Here is a 26885-nt window from a genome sequence, read left to right on the forward strand (position 1 = left end):
GCAGCCTTAGCCATCTGCGATGTAGTTAATGATTTACTCTGAATCATATAACAGATAATTCACACTTCCATGGCTGAAGATTGTGTGCCATTTCAGCAAGTTAGTCTGTCTACAGAACAATGCAAGTGGCATATTCTGAGTGCTTTGACACTAAAAAGCCAACATGGCCTGTAATAACTTGGTACACTCATAAAACAACAAGCTCAGTAATGTATACGTTTCATAATATACCACTCAACTTCATATGACCCTGATAATTGCAGTCTAACAGTCTAACCATTACTCGACAAGACCCCACAGTAGCCATCTTGGCATTTAGGGTTCAGAAACAAACTGCTCATGCTTGGATATGGAAGGCAATTTTGAGCGTGACTGTACACTTGCTTTTCTACGAATGACTGGACCAACACAAGCTCATATAGGGATAGAGCCCCTGTATCAAGAGTATCCCAAAGCACAACCGTGCACAATGTCGATGAGACATCATGATTCATGTCATGCTGCCATCTGCAGTGATTTAGCTTGATGATCGTCGGATGACTTACGGCCGAAGAGCAGGGGCAGGTGTGGACTATTATGGCAATGACTAGCGGTCAGCATTGTGATGAGGTTCCCAAGCATCATAGCCACCCGTAGGCGACTTTTCTCCACAGTTGGTGGACAGTATTGGCATGAGATGATGGCAACAGGTGAACCCCGTCTTGAGCATTGACAATGGGGGAGGAGATGACCACTTCTGATGATCAAGCAAGGGTTAGGAATGGCGAAGACATCATCCCATGTTGCTAATTGGGCTGGCTTGCATTACTACTTCGCCAGGGTGTACTACTGCGGAAAGAACTGGTTGAGATTCAATGCAACTCTCCCTCTGTAAGCAGAGTAGCATGAGTATGCGCCGTGGTTGTGACATGCCTGCTGAATTTGATACCATTCACATACGTTGTAGGCTTGTATTGTCCTCTTGTGACTGGCACTGACATGTCTCATCATTTATGATACTCATGTTATATCAAAGTTACATCATCTTACAATACTTGCAACTACTCAGGACAGAGCCAAGATACGTCAGACAAGTCAGTCTCTATGATAGCAAGGTCATCGTGTTCGTCATTAACAATAGCGCCATGAACTCCAAACTATTGCAACCATAATGAGGTAGAGGGGTAGAACCAAATCAAATGACATCAATAGTATGGTCCAGCCATTCACTCGTCCCAACCTCAGTATTCCTTCTCGAACAAGACCCCAGCATTATAGCTTCTCATCAGGCGGACGCGAGCCGATCGATTTTCTCTTCTCCTTTCGTAAGTTCCTCTCCGCTTCAAAAAGGAAGGACTGGACGCATTTGCTGCCGTCTGGGTTTTTTCTTACTCGTTGATCATTCAGCAGCGCCGTCAGGGTGGCCTTGATGCTGTTGTGGTATTCGCGGATCTGGACGTCAATGTTGCTGCCGGGGGAGACATATTTGGCTGGAGAGGAGTCGTGGTCGTTGGCTGTGGAGGTATAGGAGGCGGATCGTTTGTCGGCAATGCCCGAGTGGAGGGTAGGCAGCTGGTTGGCAGACGCTGCCGGCTGCGGGGATGGATGAAGGGGGACCATTTTGTGTGCAGTTGCAGTTGCAGTAGCAGTCGCTGTTCTAGATATTGTCTTGAGAAGAAGTAATTGAATAAGCCTGAAGCTGAACTGCGAGTCTGTCCGTCTTATAGCTTAGCTCGTGAAGCTCAACGTACCTGTCCTCAGACCTCAGAACGCATCGACCCTCGTTACGCCACAGGTTACCCTAGTTCGTCTGTATACATAGCAGCCCTTGGCATTCGTAATATGCGCCAATCGAAACAAGGTAGCGATCTGCTTGCAGCATCATACCCACGGCGCGGCCCCTCTTGCTGATCCTGGCTGTGTCTTCCTGCCAATGAAGAGCTTGATGCCATCATCCGGCTGTCAGGCTAGAGTCTCTACTGTCTACAGGGTTTGGACGTGTCGTGCCGGTTTCGTGATATCACACCTATTGCACACTTGTCCAACTTGGGTCTACGTTTAGGGTATAAGGGGTACTTTCTGCATGAATAATCCTCGTGTCATGGTAATTCTTCATTGTAGATAGTATCATGCCACCGCTTATATCATTCTGACTGTGGGTTTGTTGGATACATTCTGGATACTACTCTATTGCCAGGTTCATTTCGCCTCCGGCCGAACCTCATGGCCTGTGCTCACTGTGGGCGCCGGCTAGACTGAAGGCGATTTACTCTCGTGTACGCCTTATGCCTATCATTCTCCAGGTTCGTCCCTTCTTGGTCACCTGTGGGTCCATCTCTCTGAACTATGACATTTCTAGAGGCGTTCCAGCCTCAATCCCATAGACGTAGATGTGTTTTCGCCCCTGGATATGTACAATCTGGGTGTCCAACAACATGTTAGCAAATGACCTCACCGTATGCAGTTTCCTGGTTTTATAGCTTCAGACAGGTACAGGGGCACCGAACGTCAGGATGACTCAATTGTGTTGATCTCCACGTGGCAGGCTCATTCCGAACTGAGTAACAAGAGGTATGCTGGTTATGTGTCATGAAGTAGGAATGTGCTACCTGTACATGTCTAAAGGATTCAAAGTCTTGAGTAGATGTTAGATACGAATAACGACAATAGGTCCCGTTTTCAGGAGATCTATGGACAATACTATGACGCTGTGTAGTTGAGGTGACCTCAATAGCCTCATCGATACATCAAGGCCACACACCTGACGTCATTGGTTGCTGGTCGCTGGTGCAACCGGGAAGCTTGGCATTATCTGCAGTAGACAAGTACATATGACAGAGCAAAGAAAAGCATTCCACAGAGTAGTCTATCTATCCTTACCCAGACTATCTTTGTTCCCCTGCTCCATTCACAAGCCCACCTAGCCAAGCATCCCAAGCATCCCAAACACCCCCACGTCATAAAAGCGGGCCCTAGATCGCCGCCGTAGACTGCCCTTCAGCAGATTCCGCCTCAGCCAAATATCGGAAACGACCATAGAGATGGCTTGGCAGAACTTTGCGCAGACCACTCCCCAAATAATACATACTGATTTGAACGACTGCTGTTTTGTTGCCCCTGATTGCCGACTGCGGCTCGGCTCCGACACCGGCATTCTCGGGAATCATGACTATCTCTAATATGGTCTTGATGATGCCGAGGAGAGCAGGCGATCAATTGTGTCTAGACAACTGATGGAATTGCCTCTAACATAAAAGAAACGAATATACAACAGGTGGGATTTGGGGGTAATAACCAACCTAACTACTAACTGGGTGCTATCCTTTTGCCTCTACCTCTTATTCATTACTAATTCATTCCTAATCTCACACAGGTCCTTGCAAACCTCCTAGCTCTAGCCGGTGTATGCCCCTTCGTCGGTTCATTGTCAGACCTGATCAGCTGTCATGATGTTGCTATCATTGGCGCCTCTCTCATTTGTCTTGGGATGATTGTGACCAGCACAGCTCACGCAAACATGTTTATCAGTTAGTCCAAGTATATCACCCAGCTAGCCAAGATACACGTTAACAGGAAGTTTAGCTGGAATTGCAATTGCCGGTGCTGGTGCTGGTGTAGCATTTAATGGAGGAGAGCAACTCTATCTAGATAGTGAGGTATTTAGATTCCATTATTTAAGGTTGCTCTTTCAGAATTAGTTATCTCTTTAATAGTAATTAATTATAAAATAAGATAATAGATAGAGTAACCCTATAAAATATCTCTTTAGACTATAAGATTATATTCAAGAGCAGGCTACTATTATAGGCTACTATAATATGTTAATCCTTACAGGTAATTAGTTATTAAGTAATAGACTTATATTTCTAGAATATATCTATACTAATACTTAATGGTGACACACAAAATTACGCTGTCCTGAAGCGTTTTCTATGATAATGTACGCTGTCGTTGTAAAGAATTAATTTCATATCACCAATATAACAATGAGGTCAGCATCCAAAATTCGACATCCATGCCAGTGGTGTAAGCGCCATGAAACTCAGATTCTGCCATGGTAGTTCGGTTGACGTTTCGGATGGGGTCACTTGTTAAGAAAGAAAGCTTAGGAGAAAGTTTAGATTTTCTAGAGTATGAAATACCGTAAGCACAGTGCGAGTCTCCCATTTTTCGTCCCTCTTCCTCTCCGGCGTAGGCGTCAGGCTGAGACAGATGCATGTCCCTTCAGTCGCTTTAAAGTTGGAGGCAGTTGATTTAGGCCTACTGTCAGCGATAACAGCTCCGACCAGCCCATTCTATCTCCCTATAGCACGTTCGCGATCATCTATTCATAATCATCGAATTAGCCTTCAACTGAGCCCATTGGATGCCAGATCCGAACACACACCAGTCCAATAGCATCAGACTCTTTTTTCGAGCAGGTTTAGATTTCTTCTAGCGCCTGTTCAGGTCGACTCGATAAGTAGATGCACCATAGCTTCCAACAAGGAATATGTTACCGAAGCAGTGATCTACAAGCTTTCGATGTCAAACAAAGCCACGTGGCTCGAGCACTCGCCCTCATCAGGCTGCGACATCGTCCGATACCAGACGAGTCTAGTTCGTTCCCCGGGTCTGGCTCGGGACGGGAAGAGCAGGGAGAAGCATCGACATCCCAGATGTTTCATCAGAACGGAAATGGTAAATATCTCCAAGTCCCACGCCCCCTGATATTCGGCATTGTCAGTCTCACCCTAGGCAGCCGACATATATCGACCAACTGGAGGGAAGATCATGCAAGGACTCCTCCACTGTCCTACATGAATTCTTCCCGCGTGGGACGTGTGGAACAGCTTCTCTAATCACACATGTAATTAAGGTTGGTTATGATCGAACACGAAATGAATAGAATAGCAAGGCTTTCCCTGTCCACTCTCTTCCGTGTGTAGTACAGGGTCCAAGTCCCGAGTCTATGCAGGAGAAACTTCGGGCTGAACCCCTGCGTCTGAACAGCTTGACCTCGAGTTCATCCTGTCATTTTGCCTGTATCTGTACAGTCTCCCTTCCATGTTGCCCGACCGATGAATTTTGAATAACCTGCTGAATCCTTGTTGAGGTGTACCTTGTCAGCTTGTAGGGCCTTTTTCTATGCCCTCAGCATTTGGGGGGCCTGACCCACATCCTTCGGATGTTGTAAACTTGTAATTGTTTCAGCGAAGCTTGGACCTAGATTTGCTGACTAGCGGCGGTCAGTTCAGGATGAGATTGACAAGCCCAACAATAAAGTATTTTGTACTCCGTACCTTTTGAACACTTGTGGGTGGAATAGCCTGGAAAGACAGTCCGGCTTCCCAGGACAATCTCATATATACGCCAACTGAGTGGGTTTAGATAGGTTTTCTTGAACAAGACCTCCAAAGAAGGGTCATTGATTTGCTAGGCATAACCAAGGTCTTCATCATCAGTCTTTAATCGCACTTCAGACGGTTTAACTTGAATTCCCAGGGTCCCGGCTTCGTCGATTCAGCGATTGTCTTTGAGAGAGTAGCATAGTCCATACTAATGTGTTTTGATAGATCAGATTGCCGATAAGTACGCTTTTACTGTGCGAGACATGTGTTTATTCCGCGTCTAATACTGCAGGCTCTTCCTCTTTTCCACATCTTTCTGTACTCTCTGCTTCCGGAATAGATAAATCACGACTTGTGAGTAGTCAAGCGAAGGAGTCAGGGCAGCCTGCATCTCTGGGGTACAGCTGCGTGTTCTCAACTGATCCGCATTAATTATCCGTGGAGAGCCATCGCGTTTTCTCTTCGGCAGCTGTATATTGTTTAATATGCAGTTTATCTCCATGTTTCGATATGTTGTGAATCGAGGCTCAATCAATAAGACAACTATGGTCCCTTCGAAAAGGTTTGTCGGGCTAGATAGGACCACCCTCTAGGCTGCTGCCATGTCTGGGGTCTTTACTATCAGTGTCTACTTGTTATCATGTATTCTGGCTCAAGCTTGGGATGCAAAGCAATCGACAGCATTGTGGGTGGGAACTAGTCAAACAGCAGCAAATGGAAATCGAGTTAGCTACAAAAGAAAGGAAAACACAAAGTCTTTCTGTCTACCCTATTCAGAGCGCGTCCAGTTATTTCAAGGGAGGATTTGGCGCGATGGGACGATAGCGTGCGGTCCTAGCTCCGTATGGAGACCATAGTTGCTAAAGCACGGGGTCTGAAGTTTTATAGAGTAACGATGACTTGGCTCAAGGTGATCACAGCCAAGCAATTCATTCAAGCGTCTATACAGCGTAATGTTCTGATAGACTGCAATATTTTTATGGGCTAGAAAGGTTTTATGGACTATGGTCCAGACTCTATAAAGCCATTGGCATGTCATTCATAATCCTGAATTCCTGATTGTGTTGGTTCTGAAGACTCCGGTGTGTTAAGCCTACCTATACCTATCCTTTTCTTCCAAATTCTTTCTACGAAAATTACTAATTACAGAGAGCCATAATTAGAAGGACTGTTGCAATCTATATGCAAAGAAAGAAATGTGTTGATTTCTATTCCTCCCAATCTACCTATTGACGTTGATGGCTTTCCCTGCTCAGAAGATCATCACATTGTTATGCTACCATAATAGCCACACATTATGTTATAATAGATAGAATTGAACAAACAACATTCTCGTGGCCCACTTACTCGATTTGCATGGTTTGGCATGGGGTGAATGGCATTGTGTCGCCAGAATCGAAAGGTTTACACTGTTTACCATCATAGTGAATCTGTCGTCAATTGATCAATTAACATTCACCCTGGAGTCTCCAGAACTAACTTAATCAGGATTATGAATGATATGTCAATGGCTATTGTGAAGCAGGCGCTCAGCCATGCGAGTATATATCTTCTTCCTCTGCTCCGTTTCCCTCTTCTCGAGCTTTCACCGTCTAACTGTGTCATTCGAGCTTGGAAACCGTACAGAAGCTGGTCCTTCTATTTCGAAAAAATCAACTTGAATCAATATGGCGCAGCCGCTGGCAGGCTACTGGACGCTTCCTATTATTGCGTCTTACCTCACTGAGATAAACCCTGCTAATGATCCTTATCAGGAACGGATCGATCAATTGTGGTTGAATATCCTCACCCACTACTTCCCGCTGCGTGATGATCTTGGTACCGAGAGAGAAGCGCATGTTGAACCCGGAAGGATGTTTGCAGTCAACGTTGCTGTCACCAACATTCGCCAGAACCATATGCACAAAGTGATCGTGGTCGAGGCTAAGGCATTCCCGCATAACACGGACAATGGCTGGTTCAACAGGTATCCGTGGACCGAAGTTGAGGGGGAACTCAAGTTTTATATGGAGAAAATCCGTCAGAACTTCGGGAATGTGCAGACTATGTACGGAATTGCTGCTGTTGGAGATATGGTTCGTTTCTACAGGATGAACTCGCAAAACAACCCTGGTCACGCCCTTACGCCGTTTACATCTGCAGGACAACTGCTGAACGTTCACACTGATGCAGTTACAATCCATGCCATCCTGACTACGATGTCGGCGCAGATTCGGGCGGGCATAAATACATATTAAGCGACGGCAACGGGGGATAATGCTCTGAACACTAGCAAGACTAAGAGATGGCTCGTTTTGAACCAGATCTAGGGGCTTGTGCAGCAAGACTAAGGGACGGTTTTCTTAAACCAACCTAGGGGCTTGTATCATGCTTTTGCGTGATGTCGTCGCGTTCAGAATCCATTATCCTCCCCCTTCGGGGCATCCTCTCTTCGGTATACCCGAAGGCAGGGAGCCTTGAAGAGCATTTGGGCCTCAAAGAACGACTGGGAAGAGGCCTCCGTACCGTGGCCTGTGAGAGTAGTTTAGTTTCGCAAATCAACACTTGGAGTCAGTGCGAGGGAAAAGTAAATCAGTTCGTGGCCCACTTGTTAGAGAATAATCTATAGCCTTGTCTCAGGCTTAGTATCCTATATCGAGTACATAAAGCACAAATGAGCGCCATCTCTTGCCCGAGCAAACAATCGCAATGGGACTATAGAGTTACACGAAGATGCGAGAGGTGTGAGGTCCGTGTCAGTTTTGCGTCCAAACACACATGATCAATTCGACTGTTAATATAATTCGGGCTATTTGGGCTATCTAGCATAACCGGTATAGTAGGCTCAATCTCCTGGAGACCGCACCGAATTTTTAAACTGAATCACTCTCACACAGATATCACACGGATTCGAGAAGGATGGCATTATATCATTTATAGCTATCCACAACATCATCCCACTCACCCTCGGCGTATACAGACCGCTTCTTTGTCATCCCGGAAATTCCCAGATCAATCATCTTGCGGTTCTATGCGAGCGTCAAGCAGGGCAAGAAGGTGAGGGAAATAAGCACAGACTCACATCAACTACTGCAATGACATTTTCGACCTTGTCCAGGGAGACAGAATATGCAACCTGCTCTTCGTCATAGTCATGTGCCGGAAGGCCGACACTGAGAGTGTGATCAATCTCGTCAAATGCCTCCTCACCATGGTATATAGAAACGCCGTGGATCCCGTTTGCATCTTTGAGGTACACGATCCCACGTAGACCAACGACATCCATCGTCACCCGAACCCCTGGATATGGCCACGTCGTATGCCTATCGAAAGGGCTCCTGCGTGTTTTACTTGCATATCTCTCGCGTGTCATCTGCCGCGCTCCAGGGGTAGCGTAGCCAAGCATGGCGCTGGGACGACCATCATCAAAGATAAACTCGATCCCGGTGATGTTCACTTCTCCTGCTTCTTGGAGCGCAGATATGGCGATCTTGCATAACGAAGATGTTATCTCGACGGATTCAATGAATGTGTTCCGACGGGTGGTATTGTGATAATGCTGCAGGGCTGGACTGCCCCGGAAGTCGGGCGGACGGGGCCTCCCACGGTGTATAGCCGAAGCTGTGTCTCGAAGCCAGCGCAAGGCTTCCCAGGCCCGAATCTCTATTTCAAACCAATCACTACAGTTCAGACGGGCAGTGCAATGGTACAGGAGTCTCCAGTCGATCTTATGATTGCCCTCCGGCGGGAAGAGTTTCCGGACTATGGGGAGGAGAAAGCCACGTTCTCCGTTGAGGGCAAATCGCGTTCTCCAGAATTGCGAGCATGTGAAAAGTGGGATTGCAGCTCGTGTCACGTTCCGGAGGTCTAGAGCCTCCTTTGTCGGTAGCATGCTTGATATAATCACAAGAATGTCAAATGAGAGTTGTTGGAACCCATCTGTTGGATGATTGACCCAGCTTTGCACGATATTTGATGACGAGGGCTTGGGAGGGTTTTTTGCGAACCGCATCAGCTCTTCCAGACCAGGAAGGGGAAACCGGCCAGGGAGGATGGGGAATTCATGTTTGTCGTCTTGCGTTCCAGGCCAGGCCAATAGCTCTATCCGGCCTGGTAATGAAGCGGATGAAGGAAAAGTATAGTCTCTCGGTAGTGGTAAACGCTCCAATGCTTCAAAGAGACTGGTCAAATGAAGTTTATCAGGGCCGAAATGTTCCAAGAGACGACGCCAGCATGGCTCCTCATGAAAGAGATACACGTCCGTTCCATTCTGTATCATACTCCGGCCATTACTGAATTTTATTGACCTACACCAAGGGTCCTGTCTGAGATTGGTCACTTTCACCCCCTTCGGTGTGCAATAGACTCAATCAAGTTGAATGTATTTAGTAACATAAAGCTTCTCATGAACCGTCAGTCATAGACTCACTTGCTTTGAGCCACTTATCATTGCCCTCCCGAAGGCCGCAAACCATGCAAAAGGCTGATTGGGGATGAGAATCTCGCAGCTTTCCTGCTGAGAACATTGTTGTTGTTCGGTGGAGAAATTTGATAAAATCATAAGCTACTGTTCAAGGCTGCTTGTGGAGGCGCTGCTCAGTGCGATAAATATAACCCTCCCCGCTCGCCCGATGCAATAATACCATAATATTTATGTCAACAGGTACTCATCGCCAAGGGCCTGACCCGTATCGGTTCCGATATGGGTTCCGACATGCGTCAGGCCCTTGGCGAGGAGTAGATGAACCATGGTTGTATTCAACATGTTAGATGTGCATACATCATACAATCACCTCCAACACACAATGTCAATTCAAGTAAAGGAGTTACTTTATATAGATGCAAGTTTGAAAATAAGTCATTGTTCCGTGTGCTCAATGAGAATTACATAAGTTTGTGTTACTGCATTAACAATAGTAAAGAGTAGGTCTTTGTCACCTGCTGTATAAACAATAGGATACCATCACAGCAATAGCTGACTAACCACAAGTTGAGATGTATATATACAAGAGTCCATTCCATTCGTTTTCATTTCTCCTTTCTGTCTTTCCTCTAATAACATTGTTTCATCCTTGTACTGTGTCGTGAGTATAGATATGCTCCTTAGAACATGTGTGTCTTATCGACTGATTAAGAAGAAAGCAGCAACAGCAACAGCACCAGCACCAGCACCAATGGCGCGCATCATACAGGTAATTCCCTGTTCGGTTGACTATGTACAATTGAAGTTGAATCTGACGGATGTATTAGCAGCAAGTGATTGTCAATAAGGGGGGTTGCTTCCGAATGGAGGCCCCAGGATCGCATGAACGCCCCCGTGCCCTTCGTCAGAAGGATAAAAAAAAAATCCAAAAAAAAAAAAAAAAATTCTCAAAAGATGGATTCGTCCATCGAGACTTTGGTAAGACTTTCATTGCCACTATGTACATATAGTAGTGAGCTAAGGCTAATATATGATATTATCATATTAGCGGGCCGAAGTCTATCGGCTAGAGAAGGCTGCCGCTGCCGAAGAAGCGGAAGTCGCGCGCAAGCGCACCAAGGCCAAGGAGCTCCTAAAGGCTATCAAGGAGAAGGAGGAGGAGGAGGAGAAGGAGAAGGGGGAGGAGGAGAAGAAGAAGAAGGAGGAGAATGAGGAGGAGGAGAAGGAGGAGAAGGAGGGCATGACTGGTGCCTTGGTTCTGAGAACCAAGGAAATAGACATGAACATGGAGTAGTAAGAATCGACTCGAAAATCCACAGTGTTTCTGTACAATGCCATCGAACAAAGATCGTCTTTATATTGTCCTGTACGCTCGCGGAGGAGCTCCTACAATGGCGGGGAAAGAAGATACGTAAGTTCTGTCCCAGAAAAAGGACGAGGCCTAAAGAGTCTAATAACGTTCCTCAACTAGCTATCACTGGGCACTCCTTGTCGGGCCCAAAATCGAGGTCGAGGGAGGAAAAGGCACTCGCTACCATGCCAAAGAGAGATTCAAGCCTGGGGGGGGGGGGTTCTGAGTGGCACTTTGAAGAGCGTCCTTGCCCACTGTACCCAACCAGCATGTTACTTGTCCGGATCTTGATTGGAAAAGTGGAAGACAAGAATCGTCTTACAGCCATATTACGCAACACGCCAATCAAACAGGGCCAACCCGGCTGGAATTGTGTATGGTGGGTCAAGGAGGATGGTAGGGCTTTGGGAACTAGCATCCTGGAATGGGAGAAAGTGAGGGATAGAGCGATGTGGTTTTGCCAAAAGAAAAAGGATGAGCATCGCTTTGATGGAAAGGGCAACTTTGATATGAGCCGGGCTGCAACATATGACTTGATTGAGCAAAAAGAAACTATCCCTTGATCGGTTACCACAGACTAAAATTCACCAAAATATTTTCGGCGAGTCTCTTCCATTGCTAGCTCCTTAGGCATCGGGTCCAGAAATTTATCAATCTCATCGCGCCAGAAATTGTTCTGCGGGTTTACGTAACAAGCAGTAGTGTATTCCCAATATGATGGATACCATCCGGCTGTTTCCCAGTCGATAATACCGACAATCTTATCTCCACAAGCCAGAATATTCAAGCTGCTAAGATCACCGTGCGTAAACTTCAGTGGCCAGCTACTCTGATGCTGGATGATGAGTTCTTGGATCTCCGGGTCAAGATTTGGATGCAGGTATATGCCTTGACGTAAGTGGTTATGAAAGTCTTGAATATTGCTAAACGGTCCAAATCGCAGTGAGGGTCCAGGTAACCGACAGTCATATAGAGGTCCGCCATCAATATTTGCAATGCCACATTCCTCAGGAGGGACAAGGCCCCTCATCTCTTGGATGAACTGCCTTAGTTGTGATAAAAGCATTGCCTTTGATTCCTCACTTCGATTCACCCACCCAACTCCAATCATGTCGCCATGAATCCTTTCCATGAGAATATAGGTCCAACCGCGATGTTCGAAGGCGCAAAAGATCTTAGGCACAGGAATGGATGTATGGCTGGAAATATAACGCATCGTCGAAGCTTCAGAGAGCAGGACAAGTTCCCCATACTTGACACACAGATTGCGAGAGAGAAAAAGAACGCCTCCCTTATGCGGCCGTACATGTTTCAGGAGTTTGATGGCCACTAAGACAAGAAATCGATGCAGAGGAGTGTCATTAACAGGAGATGAATGAGTGCTGGACGAGGGACAATGGATTTCAGAGTTCAGACTGTCTGGCATTTTGATTTATGAACATGTAGATACCGATCCAAAAGATCAAATTTATCGTTCAGGGGCATTCCAGAATAGACTCCTATGGGTATTTGTAGGTAAGAAGAGCTGTCAAGGCACGATGAACCATGGCCCATGGCCTATCAATGGCAATCGGGAGGGCGGGTTTATCCGTGCCGTGAGACCCACAGTTTCATTTCCCCAGTCTACTTCAGCGATGTCAGCAGCCTCCCAGATCTTGAGGATAGAAAACTCCACTGCTGGGCATGAAACAATCTATGTAGGATTCAAAAGATAGTCCTTCTTGAAATTTGAAGCCGAAGGTATCAATAGGAAGGCCTATAAGCAAGATAACCCACTTGCGGCAGCCAGGATGATATTTTGCAAATATGCGTAGTCCTAGTCCAAGTCAGAACTAGACTGACTGGTCGTGGATTGGATATACCATGCGAATTATGGGTTGATCCACCACTTATCTAACCCACCCTCATATCCATGCGGATTGGACCGCGGATAATGAATATCCATACTACCTAGTCAGGTGACCTCTAGTATTTAGATTACTATCTATTTTTCTAGTATTCTAGCGGCCTAGCCACACCACTAGGATACCTATAATTCTATATATATAAAAATATACTCCTATCTAGGCCTAGATTCGGCTAGATAAGCTTGTCATTTCTTAGAGGCCTTAGGTCACATGCACCCAATGGGTTAACTCAACTTAACCCATATCCATGCAGATTAGGCAGGTTCAACCCATATGCACATGGGTAGGCCTGATCCAACCCAAATTGCGGATTGGGTAAACCAGTCTAGATGTACCTACAAAAAGCATTCAATAGGAAGGCAGACCTCTCTCGTCACGTTGAGTCGATGAATATTGCTCCCTGTTCTTACTGCTGTCTAGCTGAGGGATGCTCTAGACTTTTCAGCAGGAGAGACAGACGCGATGGGCATATGATGCAACACCATTTTGTTTCAGAATTACAAAGGCAGCCAGGAGTGCACGAACCAGCATGAACAGTACTAGTGCTATAAGCATTTCCTTTGCAAGTATTTTCATGGCTACGCTTTGACTGGTGATAACAGCCCTTTATCCTCTCCTTTTTCATAATGATATTCAACTCCAGTTATATCAATGTTTATTTATTTTTATTCTCCTCCTATAGAATAAGGAGATACATCTAGTGGTAAGGTACGAAGTGAGAGATACTGGCGACAAGAGTGGATTGAGTCTGCTGCAACGAGTCTTGATTCGTTGGAGACTAGAGGGCTCCCTGCCAAGATGAGATTCCTGTGGAGCCGGAATGGCCGGTCAGACTAATTGATTGGCTACATCATCACCCTCTAAACCTCCTTTAAGCTTAGTCCAAGATCGGTTAGTCGAACATCCCTCGCTGCTCAAGCAACCTGGTGCTTCCTCGTCCATTCTTTCATCAGTGTCGCAGCAGGTCGTCAAGTTTTGTCTCCTTCTATACATCCGCGTCTTGAGCACTCTGACACGCAATAACTCATCTCACCAGCACACAACTACTTATTCTCTTCGCCTTTGACGCATCAACAGAAACCGAGATTACCTTACCCCGCAGGATGCAATACACGAGTGCAGTCAGTTCGACTGGACGCTGAAGGTACTTTGGACGTTCCTTTTTGCTTCTTCCAGCAATGAGTGATATTGTTTGTCCGAGTAAAGAAGCGTACGACAGTGTCTTGCGTGAGAGTTATAAGCTCTGGTCATCATATCTCGATGCAGACGATTCCGAACCCCTTCCATTTCATTGCATCGAGCTCAAAAACATTCTTTCGCAAACACCAAGCTTCCTCGCGCACGGCATACGCCCCGCTAACAAATGCCTTTCCTTTGAGTGTGTTGAGAAAGGCACACCACCAGGACCATATGCTCTTTTCGTGAAAGGCAAGTCAAAGTGGGAGACATCGACGGGAGTTTGCGATTTGGAGCCAAAGATCACACCTCACCAACTCCTGCTGGCAACTCAAACCCCTCTAAAAGTCGAATTTGCCGATCACACTCCTTTCACGGAATGGCCGAACGTCCAGGGCCTATATGGCCACGACGAAGGCAATTATCTCACGGTTTTGCTGCTGGCATGGGCCTATATACTGTCTGTTCGGTGGGCTGAGCTCCTGGATCGCTCTCCAGATCGTCGTTGTACGGTCGAGTATCGAATGCACGGGATGGTTGAAAAATCGCATGGGAAATACGATGTGGAGGTCCCGATCGGTGATGATATTGAAGAAGGTGAAGCTCGTTGGTGGCAGGCTATTTTGCTTGGCGATAAGGGCTGGAAGATAACTACAGATTATAAGGACAAGACCTATATATCACCATGGTCTGTATCGATCCTAAATGGAACTCTCAGCCACGCAAGACCAATTTTGTTTAATAATAATTATGCACCACCCTCATCGGAAACTGCTCTCAAATACCTGGCGAGGTTCTGTGCGTATCACCGACTGTATGGCCAGTGTTCGGCTGCTCTGGCTGCGACACTCTACATTCCCTTACTCGGTGGTAGGTTAGCTACGCTACCAGTACCGAAGCCAGCCACCATATCTACCACGCAGATTCAACATCCAGCGACTTTTGTCCCTCCCCGTACCGGACCTTCACATATGGAACTCGTCGCTGAATATGGCAGGTTGCTTACTGGCTACATGACATTGAGCTCTGACGTCTGGGGTATGCGATCTTTGTTGTGCAGCACTTTTTTCAATGCCGATATTGAATGCAATTTGGTCAGTGCCTGGCTCAATCCCGCATTCGCCGTGATTGATCCGATTTTAAGAAATGGAGACATGCATAAGCTTGCCGCCCTTCTTGGCAGGCGACAGCCCCGGTTAGCAACGCTTTGGCTTGGTGCAATTATTATGGGGATAGTGAAGTCTGAGTTGCAAGATGTTAAAAACGGACTGACAGCCCTCGATCTCCACGCAGCTGCGTGGACTGGAACTAGACAGTCATTCATAACCTCGAACCCTGGGGCGAGTGATGGACAGATGATCCGCCGTGAGGATGAATGCCGACTGCTATTCATCGCTTCTAGCAATGAACATGCTCGCGCTCCCACGACCCCGTGGAAACCCTTTGGCAAATCTCGCCTCTGCGAAACCGAGCTGGAAGTCCAGAAACATGCACTATGCAATTGCCATTGTTTCAGGTACAAAGCTTGGTACTGGTGTCTCACCAACGGCGAAGAGCTACAAGATCTCGGACTTGGCCAGGCTATGTCAGATGAAACGCAATTAAATATCGAGAATGCTTGTGGATCTCCAACTATACAGTATTGTTATTCCTCTTCACAATCCTTATCCGAAGGAGCAACTCGTGGAATATTCGAATGGTTAAGGATGACGGGGTATCCGGCACGTGAGAAGACACTATATCAACATCCCTGGATTGACATTGAAAGCTCTGATGAGGAGGATCTTGACAGCACTGCATCCGACCGTGAACAATTTGCAGATTCCAGCACGAAATCTATCCAAAACTGGATTGAGGCCATTGACACTGCACCTGAATGACCGTTGCAGGGATGGACCTCTAGACTGTCAAGTCTATGTACTCTTCAAAACCGTCTGGTCCACCAGCTGGGTGATCCTTGCATTTGGCACATATAGCATATTTGCCACGATTTTCTGGGCCGCCATGATCACCGGTCTGACAGATTTTCCATTGTTTACGGCAGTCAGGCTCCTTGCAGACTTGTCGCCGGTGCCCATTGTTCCAATGGTTACATCTGCTGTTCCGACAGGAACCACTCGCACCAGAACTAGCCGTCATTGTGACTGGAAAGGTGTAAAGTACACAGCAAGCCAGATATCCTGATCGATTTAGCGTAACAAACCACTGGGGGTTCTATCTTTGTACCATACCTTAGGAGGGTTTGGGATATTGAAAGTCAATACTTAGGGCTTGGCGGAGAAAGGTTTTGGTTTTGATGTGCAGTGTGAGAATGAGAGCTTACTGAAGAGACTTTCATTGCGTTTCTTTCCCATGGAAACCACAACTTAAATACCTTGGTTTTAATAGTACTTTTGACTGTTAATATCCATCGCATCATCTCATGCAATGTTGCAGCTGACGCTTGTTAAAGCACAGGAATTCTTCCACTTCCAAGAACCCAATCAACCACTGAGAACCCTCTTTTAGTCAATCAGTCACACATGACAGCGGCTCCCGGTGACCAGGCGCTAATTTTTTATGCCTGATTGGGCGACAAACCTCATTGCTTTTTGCCCAGTGCTGCCTATACTAGACGTTGGTTTGGTGTGCTCTTCTCGCCAATCAAAGTTACCACAAATACGACAGAGCCTTCTGGACCATTCAAATGTTGAGGTCTCCCGCTTCTCGCGTTCGTCGCTGTCCATGGATATCAGAGACCCCTGATTTATTTATGAGCGCCATCCAGGGCTTGAGCATGCACCTAATATTTCGCTGCCTAGCGAGAGTAAAATGATTGTTCAGACGTTCGGGCGGATTGTGGAGGTTTGGTCTTGAAGAACGGTCTAAAGCTAGTTGCTGTAGTCTGAGCAGACTGCGCTTGGAAGTGCATTCGCAATGCTATAAGGAGGAAGATAGTCAGCCGAGTGTCTCTTAAGGGCTGAATAGTCTTGCCTGAGTGGGCCTCTGAGGCTCTTGGATTCAAGCATTGAGTAGGACGTTTGATCCTGGCCTCCGCGAGCGTATATCTATCAGGTGTTTGTGATAGTGTCTCCACGAAGATAGGGAGATCTGAGTAGTTTAAGGACCGAATTGCCAATATCTTGCGAAATTTCTGGACTGGAGTTTGAGTTCTCTCTTCGGCGCGATTGTAACTGTGCATCAACAATTCTGGGATCCTCGGTCTGTTGCGGCGCGTCAGCAACCGCTTCCCTTCGCAGATCGTTGTGCGTATTGCTCTATATCGCAGAGCCTTTTTTCTATGTGAAGAACCCTCTCACAACAACCCCTATCTGGATGCCTGCATCCGACAGTATAAAGTCTAGTTAGTCAGATGGTAGATTAGAAAGGATTATACCTTCTAAACTTTCTTATTAGTAGGTGAATTACTAGTGATTCTAAAATCTTATATGGTTCTGAGCTTTCTAATAGTTCTGAGCCTGGACTACCTTAGAGATATATAGATTTAATTATTTTTAACACCTTAATTAGTAGTTCTTGCCTGCAAGAGCCCTATCTTATATCAAAGAGATATCTTAACTGTGCTTGCGGAGTGACCAAATTGAATGGCCGAAGGGACATGACGACTCATCGGGCTCCAAGGGACTGGCAACGGCCAATTGACAATAATAATCCAAGAAATAAAAACATACGACAGCCGGGATTCGCTGGTGGTCACCCACCCAACTACTAACCAGCCGGCGTGTGGCTTAAGTACGGCTGAGCGGACGGGAAGCCCTGTTTTCCACACCCTATGGTCGTATGTGCTAGAAGTAGCTTATGGCTGGTTTATATCTCAGTAATGAGCTGCTCTTGCAGTCAGTTGCAGCAGTGACAAGAGGGTACAGTGGGTGTGGAGTGCCCAGATTGAATGGCCGAAGGCACGCCGCACAAGACGACTCAAATCTTCGGGCTTTAAAGGGACTGACAACAGCTAATTGACAATGATAATACAATTACAAACTGGCAATGATGAGAGAAGAGTTTCCACCTATTCCATGATCAGATGTCTCTTTCGCCGTATGAACTCGTGGCACTTGACCCTGTCCGGACGTCTCTAACACTCAAAAGACACCAAAACGGGATCAGATGAGGTTGGCTGCGTGGGAGGGTTCCCAGCCTGTTTGCGCGTCAGGTCTGCTTTTTTCCTCAGCACAACAACCGCGCTCATCTCCCGCATAAAGACGGCAGTAGCGATAGCATATGGTAGCGCTGGCGTTGGAGTACGCACAAGAGCTGCTCGCAGCGACAGGCTCATACAGCCGCTGCATGTGGTGGTAGCAGTTCATTGCGGTCTGCCGCGATTAGCGACTGCACTGTTTTCACTTAGCGCAAAAATGCACTCACTGATCGTCGGGGTCTATCCTGTCGCGAATATTTTATCCGTATTCGCGTCTTCGGTTGAGCTTCTGTCCCATCATGTCAACTGTGTCCCTGCTCGCCAATGCAATATGTCCGGTGTCATTGTAGCCCTGTACATCCAAAATTTGGACTTTCAAGTCCCGAAGTAGCCGTGCGCGTTCGGGGCCAGAGTAGGAACTGCCTCCTGGAGGAAGAGGAATGTGTGGGTTTTCTCTAGTCATCGATGACACATATCCGAGGATATCGGGGGCGATGGTCATGGACTTGAGGGAAAGAGCGGCAACTGCGCAGAATTGGAGTAAGATTGCACCGAAAATGAATACCGATACCCAACCAAACTTCGTACGATATACCCTGATAGCTCTGGAAGTTGTACAGAAAGTGCTGTTGAAGTTTGCCAGCCCTTCCTGAGGCGGTATTGAGAGGCGAACAGGATCCGATGCGGAGACGGTAGTGATAATGAGAGGGGCCAGTGATGCCTGCCAGTACGTATTGAACACGGTTGTGAGTCTAGTCGAGACGTCGTGTTCACTCACAGAGCTCCAATCGCGATGGTAATCTTTGAGCGAGAACAGGGAAGGTTCTCCGTAGATATAGCTGTCTGTTGGTGATGCAGCATAACTCGCTATTGGTCCAGAAGCAGCTGGGAGCTCAGTAATGAAGTTGTAAAGTGTAACCCAGTTATTAGTCATCTTCAAATCAAGGTCATGCCATGGTGTGTATGAGCTAGGGCGCCTGTCATTCTCAGATTGCCGCATGCGGTTTACGGCGCATGAATAATTTTGACATGCGATCCATGATTCTACATGGACGTAGGAAATAGAACAATTGAAAAGCGCAGCGCGAAGGGGCCCTTCGCCCAGTCTGTTTCGTGATCCGTAAAACAGATTAACATTCGCCTGGTTTCGAGCAGGAGCAGTGAAATTATAGGTTGTGTCGATGAAGAAGCTACTCATGGTCACTTCACCTATGCTATGATAGGTGGGATGCTCAAACAGATCGGTAGCATTATGCACGAGCACACTTTTGCCCATTATCTCATACACCACTTGATCCGTACTGTCATTGGCAACTAAGTGGCAATCAAGGTCAAGATATGATGACTCGACGGAGAACTCGGCATCCAGGTCGCGTGGAATGCCTTGAAGGACAATTCCAGCAAGAGATGAATAAATGATCGAATCATTGGATACGGAACTTCTCCAGGGGTTTGCAGAATTGCGTGATGAGCTAACGGGTGGCAGAGTTCGCAGAAGAGGGATCTTTGGCCATCCCCACAAGTCGCGAGGAGAGTCTTTGACCTCCTGCGAAGCGAGAAGAGACGCAGTGTACACCGCGTTGGTGGGAGTGAGGCCAGCGGTCATCGCAGAGAAGCCAATTAAATAAGAACTACCGTTCATGTTTATATATGCAGCCGAGGCGTTCCCGGAAACACTTGACGCTGCCTGTGAAACCATCCGTAGTGCACTTTGGCCTCCGATGGGTGACATCGCCCAAAGCAGGAGGACAGATACTGAGAGGAGAGTCGCATGACGCAGTGCCAGTATCGATGAGACTGTTCCTGCAAAGCTTGAACTGCCATTCAATTGTTCTAGGACCTTATAGCGCATTAGTTAGCCCCATGAGGCAACCGCTTCTTTGGACTTACCCCTAGTGGAGCGCAGTTTTGCGCCCTCCATAAGGCATAATTTCGCATCAAGCCTCCAACAATCGCTGCGAACACTATGGGGAAAACGGAAGGAAGCAGCTGTGTAGCCTGGATGATTCCGTCGCCGTACTGGGATATTTGAGTCCCGTCAAGACGGATCGCGAGAATTGCGAGTACTAGGTAATAGCTCGGTTCAGCTCACCTAGTTGCTAGAAGACGAAAGAAAAAGACAATAGCAGGGATCTTTACCGAGGAAGAGGATGGGAAAACAGGCAAGAATAGCATCCAGCGAAGTCGCGAATGGACTCGAACGGGCGTTGTTTGTCAGTTTTCGAGGAGAGCGCGACCACTTGGCCTGATCGATGCTCGGTTTCGAGGAGCATTCCGTTTCATCTTCTCCAGCCTCGCGCTCAACACTATCTAACTGAGCTGACAGAGGCTGCAGCTCATTATCTTGAGCTCTGAATTCTGACATTTTTCCAGCACGGGACGAGGCAGAGAGTCAAAACGGCTGATAGCAATAAGACAGTTGTATGATGAGTCCGGGGTATTCTCCATGGAAAAACTGAGTTGGCTTCAAGGTCGACAGAGCACAGATTCATTCCTGTTGCCTTGGCGCTAAGCCTACCCCATGATTAGTCTTGCTGGTTTGTGCAACCATGTAGATCTATCTAATAATAGGATTCCTCTCTGTAATCTAATTGAGAAAGTTATTATAGGTACTAATTATATAGGCTCACACGATTAGTACTTCACAGTTGACACTTATTTACTCTGTTTACTCCGAAATAAGTCCACAATAGTCGGATGGGGGCCGGGGCTATACGGAGTAGATCAACTAGCTTGTCAACATCCAGCATMGTCGAAGGATCATCAGCATTTTGTCCACAACGCGAGATTGCCCGTCTTGGCGGTTGGGGCCACGGGCCCACGGCCATCACGTCCAGTCGGCGCTGTCGTAAGCCAATAGAGTAACAAAGACGGGGAACTCCGCTGATCGGCATCGTCGCCTTCGCCTACCTGCGGCCGTTTGACCACTTGCCCTCAACTGGCCGCTATCACTCCTCATCCACAGACCTCCCACTTCTACGATATAATGTACTCTATACCAGGTCTAGATCAGACCACGCTAGACAGGAACCGTGTGTCTCGCCGAATTCTTGCTGATGTCCGTGAACGGCGGCAAGAATCATGGGGTTGGGTAGTCTATCGCACTACATACAAATCAGACCCAGCATTTCGCAAAGCGATTGACATTATCAATTCCTGGACCAAGCGGGAAGTCTACAAAGACCTCCATACCATGGGTCTCCAAAATGCAGACCCCACACCAAACGATGAGCTATGGGCGTGCCACCGGTTAACTGTTATGGAGGATCCAGAACAACTTAATGGTGCGTCAATCAAGGATGTGCGTTCGCATTTTGAATCTTGGGTAGAAGGACAAGGTATGCGGGATCGGTGGAATAAATACTGTGTTTGTATGATGATTGATGATGAGGTTCTTGAATTGCTGGTGAATGAGGTGCCATTAGCAGAAGAACACAAAGAAATGCATGGCATGCGCTGTGTGGAGGAGATCAACACATGGTATGTTAAGGTTATTGAGGCGTTTCCAGAAGCAGATGAAGGTGATGAAGACTATGAAGGATGGTATACAATGGTGAGACTATGGTCGTCTATGGGTGATGCGACGAATATGGTGGACTTCTGGTATAAAGTGGAGGATGGAGATAATGGAGTTTATTCAGCATGAGCGTCACCATGGTTTTTGATATGGCATTGCCTAGCTCACCCTGTGACTTAGCAGCTCTCCCCTGGAGCAGCAAGTCTTCAAGGGCACATATAACTTTTAGCCGCGTTAATAATACTGGCTCAAGTATGGCTGAGCAGACGGGAAGCTCTATTCCCCATATCCTATGGTCGTATGTGTTAGTTTCGTCCAGTCAATGTGTATTACTCTAATCTTTTATACATAGATCTCTTACGTGGACATTTCGAGGGCACTCTCCGTAGGATGAGTTCCATGGAAAGGCTGGGTGATGCTGATCATATACATTTAGACAAGGATGCAGCAAACCGTCAAAGCCTAGAAGGAACCACATTACCAGCGAGTGAAAGGCATATGAAATGTGGTTTTCTAGGATATTTAACAAACCTGACTTCCAAAATGAATACACATGTGCTTGAAAACTCGCTGTGCTGAGCCGACGCACAGGCCTTCAAGCTGATTAAAATCAATTTCATCCTGCCAATTTCAAAAAGGCTTCGATGCTAGACGATGTTTGGTAACCAAGTCGAAAAGAACCCCTACTGCTGGATTTTCGACAAAAGCTCTGACGAATATAGTCTTTCGCACTCTGCAAGTGGCGTAAGTCAAATAGTGATTGAGAGCCGGGCAAAAGAGTCCAATGGTGACTTGTGGAAGTAAGCATGCCTGAGCCCAGAAATGGACAATGAATATCTATTTTCTAATCCAACCTAAAAACCTATCCTTCGGGGCTCCGATTAAGGTTGTCGGGCTGTCCAGAATGCGATTGAGCCTTAAGGAGCAAGTGGGGTTGCTGCTGCCCTCTCTCACTCTCTCCTCTTGAGAATTCCATCTCCTCTGTAAGACACTGAACATTTGCAATCGCTCTAAATGCCTCTATTTTCCTGCTCATAAAATTTCAATTCTCGAGCTGGTGACATTCCATGCGGAAAGCAGTGCGTTCACGCTGCCCACTATCGTCCGTAGAAAGAATGGACTACGTTTTCATCAACGTCAAGAAGCCAAGGGACGCCCTCGAGCGCGCGAAAGAACGCGAGTTCCGTTCGCATGTGACACGTCAGGAATGGAAGCGATCTGGACCCCGAAAGAAAACCCTATTAGCTACAGAAGAAAACGGCGCCCGAGATCAGTTTGACACCGATTCTTCTTCCTCAGACCTCGACACAATCTGCATATCACCTGCAATAGGTGGACTCCGCGTGGACCCTTTTCAATCGTATCCTATCCCAAGTCGACCTTGGATTGCGAAGCTTGTCGATCACTGTAAGTTATTCAGTCCTGGAGATATGAAGCGATGAGAAGCGGAATTTGACGAATCTGCAAAGACTTGGTACATATGGCCGTTGATATTCCAGAGCTTGACCAGCCTGGGAACCGTGGTCTTCTGAGAACCAGGTGGTTTCCATTAGTGATGACCGAGCCTGCCTTGTTTTGGGTTGTGATGCTTCTTGCTGCATCGCATTATGCCTCTCTCCAGACACATCCTGGGAGCCTAAGAATCGACCTCCTCGATCTTCGGTGTCAAGCTATATCTTCTATCAACCAGCGTTTGGCAGACCGGCGACCCGAAGATATAGACGATGCTTTGGTAGGGGCTATAGTCAAGATGGCAAGCTATGAAGCCATGTTCGGCAGCCTTGAAAACTACAATGTTCACATGCAAGGTCTTGTGCGGGCCATCAGTTTACGAGGTGGGCTCGCAACATTGGGCCTAAACGGCTTGCTGTATCGGATCGTGGTTTGGATTGACCGCAACGCGGCATTTTTGCATGGATCTGGAACCTACTATTTTCTCGGGGCTACCTTCGTACCGGATGGAAGTTTGCCAGACCCGAATCCTGGCCATTTCCTCGGAAGCTCGTAATACCCACAATGTTGATGGAACCCGACAGAGGGAAGGGGAAGTGTCTTGAAGCACTACCCTACGAGCTTACGAGACAAAGTCGGAACGTCACTTGTCTATGACGTCAGGAATAGACTTTGACAATCCTGGACCACCCTGTGATGAGCTAGCAAAAACACCAATGGAGCTTCTCGGCCTGAGCTTTTGGGTTCGTTGCAAGTTCATAATGCTGCTTAGCATGAACGATTGTATTATTGGAAAACCATCGAGACAACTCTGTGGGGACTTCCTAATCGGGATATCACATCGGATTTCTGACCCCGCAGCTCTTAACCAATGAAACCGAGTGATTCTAAGTACGCCCCACTATTTCCGTTTATGGATCTCACACGAGTCTTCTATATGCAGGCCTCATCCTCACCACCATCAAGCTATCGCTATAACGTCACCATTGAGTTTGAATGCTATCATGGATATATAAGAGGAGTGAAGTTCCCTCAATCAAATTCTAGAGGGCACTTTATTAGTTAACCAATTACACGGAATCTTCATTGACAGTGTACCCAGACTACTACTATCCTACTCCAATACCAAGATGGCTCTCACCGGCAAGGTTGGTCTCATTACTGGCGGTGTCAAGAATCTTGGAGCCCAAACTGCCCTCGAGCTAGCCAGCGTTGGTGCTAATCTTGCCCTTCACTATCACTCAAAAGGCGGCGAGAAGGATGCAGCCGCCCTCGAGGCCGCCCTCAAGAAGAAGAATCCCTCAATCAAGGTTTCTTTCTATCAGGGTGACCTGACTTCGGCTGATGCGGTGACGAAACTATTCCAAGAGGTGCTTCGTGACTTTGGTCATGTCGATATTGTGGTCAACACGGTTGGAAAGGTACTCAAGAAGCCGATCACAGAGATCAGCGAAGAGGAATATGATACGATGTTTGCGTAAGTGCTTATGATTTTATGGTGAAGACCATGTAGCGTATTAAATCACTCACTTATGCTGCAGGGTGAACTCTAAGACAGCATTTTTTGTTCTCAAGGAAGCTGCTGCCCATGTCACGGATGGCGGAAAGATTATCACTATTGTGACTGCCCTCCTTGGCGCATTCACGGGCTACTATACTTCTTACGCTGGCAGTAAAGCTCCAGTCGAACATTTCACTCGGTATGTTGCATCCTATCGGCTCGAAACACAGGCCTAACACTATCATAGGGGAGTTTGCAAGGAACTCCAGTCTCGCAGAGTCAGTGTCAACAATGTCGCACCTGGACCAATGGACACACGTACGTCTCTGCTTGTCTCATGATTTCATGGATGGGAATCCGACTTTAATCATCATCATAGCGTTCTTCTATCCTCAGGAGTCCCCCGAAGCAGTGGAATTCCACAAAGCCAACGGCATGGGTGGCCGTCTGACTATAGTCGAGGATATCGCTCCTATCATTCGCTTCTTGTGCACTGAAGGTGCTTGGATCACTGGACAGACGATCTTTGCTAACGGTGGATACACTACTCGTTAATACATCCGAGGCTTCTCTGGTTTTGTCCTGAGAACGCAGTGGATTCTAGACACTCGCTTAAAGCGTCTTTAAATAGGTTCGGGCAGAAGTGGCAGAGTTTCTATTCAAACAGTTTGAGACCGTGCCAGGATTGCAGGATAAAGTGGAATTATCAAAATATTAATTCACGACATCTTCACAGTTTATCTCCCATTCACCACCACCTCCCCCTCCTCCCTCCTGTTCCTCCTCATTATTATTTCGTTTCATCCTCGTAGTTCTTCTCTTTGTAAGCCCCTCTGCTGACACAGCCACCTTCGCCCGCGGCGCTATCATGTTCATTTCCTCCAACCCCGCCCTTTTTGATTTCAGGCGTTGGATTGGAGTCGGGAGGTTCGTCGTTTTGTTGTTCAGCTATATTATTGTCCTGCAGATTGTCTGTGCCTTGAGCCCAGAAGCACCTTCTTTCAATGCGAAACAGCCAGTTCCGTCTTTGGAGGGTTGTTACGCAAATGAGGCTAATGGGTACAGGGCTGGAAGCGAGATGTCATATCTGTGGTGTGATTTCCCATCAAACTGCGTAGATGCACACCCTATTTGAGGCGTCTCAGAACGCTGAATCCTTGTACCAACGTCCACTTCAATGTCGGACTTATTGTTCTATTGCTCTTTGCGTCGTTGAGAAATCGAAGCATAATGGTCGGGCTGGATTTGAGGGCGTACCTTCAAAGCGAAAACAGCTGCGGTGGAGAATAGCGGGTACAGTAAGTTTCTGGGGCCCGGGGGCAAAACACTGTTTATTACTAAATTTGCGACAGCATAATGCAGGCTATTCAATTTCTCGCTAACTTCATATGGGACTTCATCATTGCAGGTTATATAGCTGGAGCCTACATACTGTAGTGAGAAAATTTCATGTATTATATACCACCTATTGCTGGCCCCTGGGTTTGTGCCACCTGCTCCGTAGCACATTTATGCCTTAATTGGATGAACGACCAAGTTACTGATAATCAGTACTTGTGGAAGTTTCAACTGCATAGACCGAAATTCCGCTGACCGTTCAGTGCCCCTGGTGCATTGCATTCCAGTCCGCACTCGGAATCGCCGGGGAACCATCATGATGTCAACGAAATGCCCGCCCACGGGGTAGAAATTCAATCAGTAGCCATGGTTCAGTGATAATCTAAGCGGTAGTAGCTCGATGTACCCATCTCACATTCATCAGTCGTAGGTCAGGACTGAGAAACAAACCATGTGCCCTAAGAATGCAAGGGCTGGTGGAGAGCACAACTTTATTCTTGACGTAGGCGCATTTGATTACAACCATTTCAGAACACAACCGGTTCGGTGGATTGAAGTCAGAACGCAAAATATGAGGCATACAATCGGTTGCAGTTAAGATACCTACTTATGGCTTTAATTAAGTATTAGTGGATGGGAGTCCACCATGGAATAAGATGGTTAATACATTAAGCATATGCTGAGAAGCTTATTAGCTTAACTTTCTAAGGTTAATAAAGGAACTTAGGAAAGCTGACACAAGCTAATCTACTAGATAAAATATGTATCTGTTTAGAATATGCTTAGACCATATT

At 46.9% G+C, this 26885-nt stretch overlaps 10 protein-coding genes and 1 non-coding gene across 11 annotated transcripts; 6 read left to right on the forward strand and 5 right to left on the reverse strand.

Annotated features, from left to right (window-relative positions):
• Positions 1-1251: 1251 nt before the first annotated feature.
• Positions 1252-1599, reverse strand: Aspvir_002378 (uncharacterized protein; the record flags this gene model as incomplete). The annotated part of the gene is made up of 1 exon (XM_043273979.1): positions 1252-1599. The coding sequence occupies one exon, from the start codon at positions 1597-1599 to the stop codon at positions 1252-1254; it is 348 nt and encodes a 115-aa protein (XP_043129914.1).
• Positions 1600-6976: 5377 nt separating this feature from the next.
• On the forward strand, positions 6977-7546 carry Aspvir_002379 (uncharacterized protein; the record flags this gene model as incomplete). Its single annotated transcript, XM_043273980.1, has 1 exon — positions 6977-7546. The coding sequence occupies one exon, from the start codon at positions 6977-6979 to the stop codon at positions 7544-7546; it is 570 nt and encodes a 189-aa protein (XP_043129915.1).
• Positions 7547-8218: 672 nt separating this feature from the next.
• Aspvir_002380 (F-box domain protein) lies at positions 8219-9578 on the reverse strand (the record flags this gene model as incomplete). Its single annotated transcript, XM_043273981.1, is given in 3 exon segments — positions 8219-8317; positions 8371-9558; positions 9570-9578. The coding sequence occupies 3 exon segments, from the start codon at positions 9576-9578 to the stop codon at positions 8219-8221; spliced, it is 1296 nt and encodes a 431-aa protein (XP_043129916.1).
• Positions 9579-10665: 1087 nt separating this feature from the next.
• Aspvir_002381 (uncharacterized protein) lies at positions 10666-11005 on the forward strand (the record flags this gene model as incomplete). The annotated part of the gene is made up of 2 exons (XM_043273982.1): positions 10666-10689; positions 10760-11005. The coding sequence occupies 2 exons, from the start codon at positions 10666-10668 to the stop codon at positions 11003-11005; spliced, it is 270 nt and encodes an 89-aa protein (XP_043129917.1).
• Positions 11006-11639: 634 nt separating this feature from the next.
• On the reverse strand, positions 11640-12488 carry Aspvir_002382 (uncharacterized protein; the record flags this gene model as incomplete). Its single annotated transcript, XM_043273983.1, has 1 exon — positions 11640-12488. One exon carries the CDS (start codon positions 12486-12488, stop codon positions 11640-11642), a length of 849 nt encoding a protein of 282 aa, XP_043129918.1.
• A 1659-nt stretch (positions 12489-14147) lies between these two features.
• Aspvir_002383 (uncharacterized protein) lies at positions 14148-16025 on the forward strand (the record flags this gene model as incomplete). The annotated part of the gene is made up of 1 exon (XM_043273984.1): positions 14148-16025. The coding sequence occupies one exon, from the start codon at positions 14148-14150 to the stop codon at positions 16023-16025; it is 1878 nt and encodes a 625-aa protein (XP_043129919.1).
• Positions 16026-17809: 1784 nt separating this feature from the next.
• On the reverse strand, positions 17810-17929 carry Aspvir_r0030. The gene has a single exon (XR_006253219.1). It is a non-coding gene; the product is annotated as a 5S ribosomal RNA (ribosomal RNA).
• Positions 17930-18542: 613 nt separating this feature from the next.
• Positions 18543-20648, reverse strand: Aspvir_002384 (uncharacterized protein; the record flags this gene model as incomplete). Its single annotated transcript, XM_043273985.1, has 3 exons — positions 18543-20123; positions 20174-20349; positions 20423-20648. 3 exons carry the CDS (start codon positions 20646-20648, stop codon positions 18543-18545), a joined length of 1983 nt encoding a protein of 660 aa, XP_043129920.1.
• A 621-nt stretch (positions 20649-21269) lies between these two features.
• Positions 21270-21929, forward strand: Aspvir_002385 (uncharacterized protein; the record flags this gene model as incomplete). The annotated part of the gene is made up of 1 exon (XM_043273986.1): positions 21270-21929. The coding sequence occupies one exon, from the start codon at positions 21270-21272 to the stop codon at positions 21927-21929; it is 660 nt and encodes a 219-aa protein (XP_043129921.1).
• A 986-nt stretch (positions 21930-22915) lies between these two features.
• Aspvir_002386 (uncharacterized protein) lies at positions 22916-23808 on the forward strand (the record flags this gene model as incomplete). The annotated part of the gene is made up of 2 exons (XM_043273987.1): positions 22916-23207; positions 23270-23808. The coding sequence occupies 2 exons, from the start codon at positions 22916-22918 to the stop codon at positions 23806-23808; spliced, it is 831 nt and encodes a 276-aa protein (XP_043129922.1).
• A 574-nt stretch (positions 23809-24382) lies between these two features.
• On the forward strand, positions 24383-25308 carry Aspvir_002387 (uncharacterized protein; the record flags this gene model as incomplete). The annotated part of the gene is made up of 4 exons (XM_043273988.1): positions 24383-24729; positions 24794-24952; positions 25001-25071; positions 25133-25308. 4 exons carry the CDS (start codon positions 24383-24385, stop codon positions 25306-25308), a joined length of 753 nt encoding a protein of 250 aa, XP_043129923.1.
• Between the last annotated feature and the right edge of the window lie 1577 nt (positions 25309-26885).

Source organism: Aspergillus viridinutans, assembly GCF_018404265.1.
Source record: "Aspergillus viridinutans IFM 47045 DNA, scaffold_11, whole genome shotgun sequence".
NCBI classification, from domain to species: Eukaryota; Fungi; Ascomycota; class Eurotiomycetes; order Eurotiales; family Aspergillaceae; genus Aspergillus; species Aspergillus viridinutans.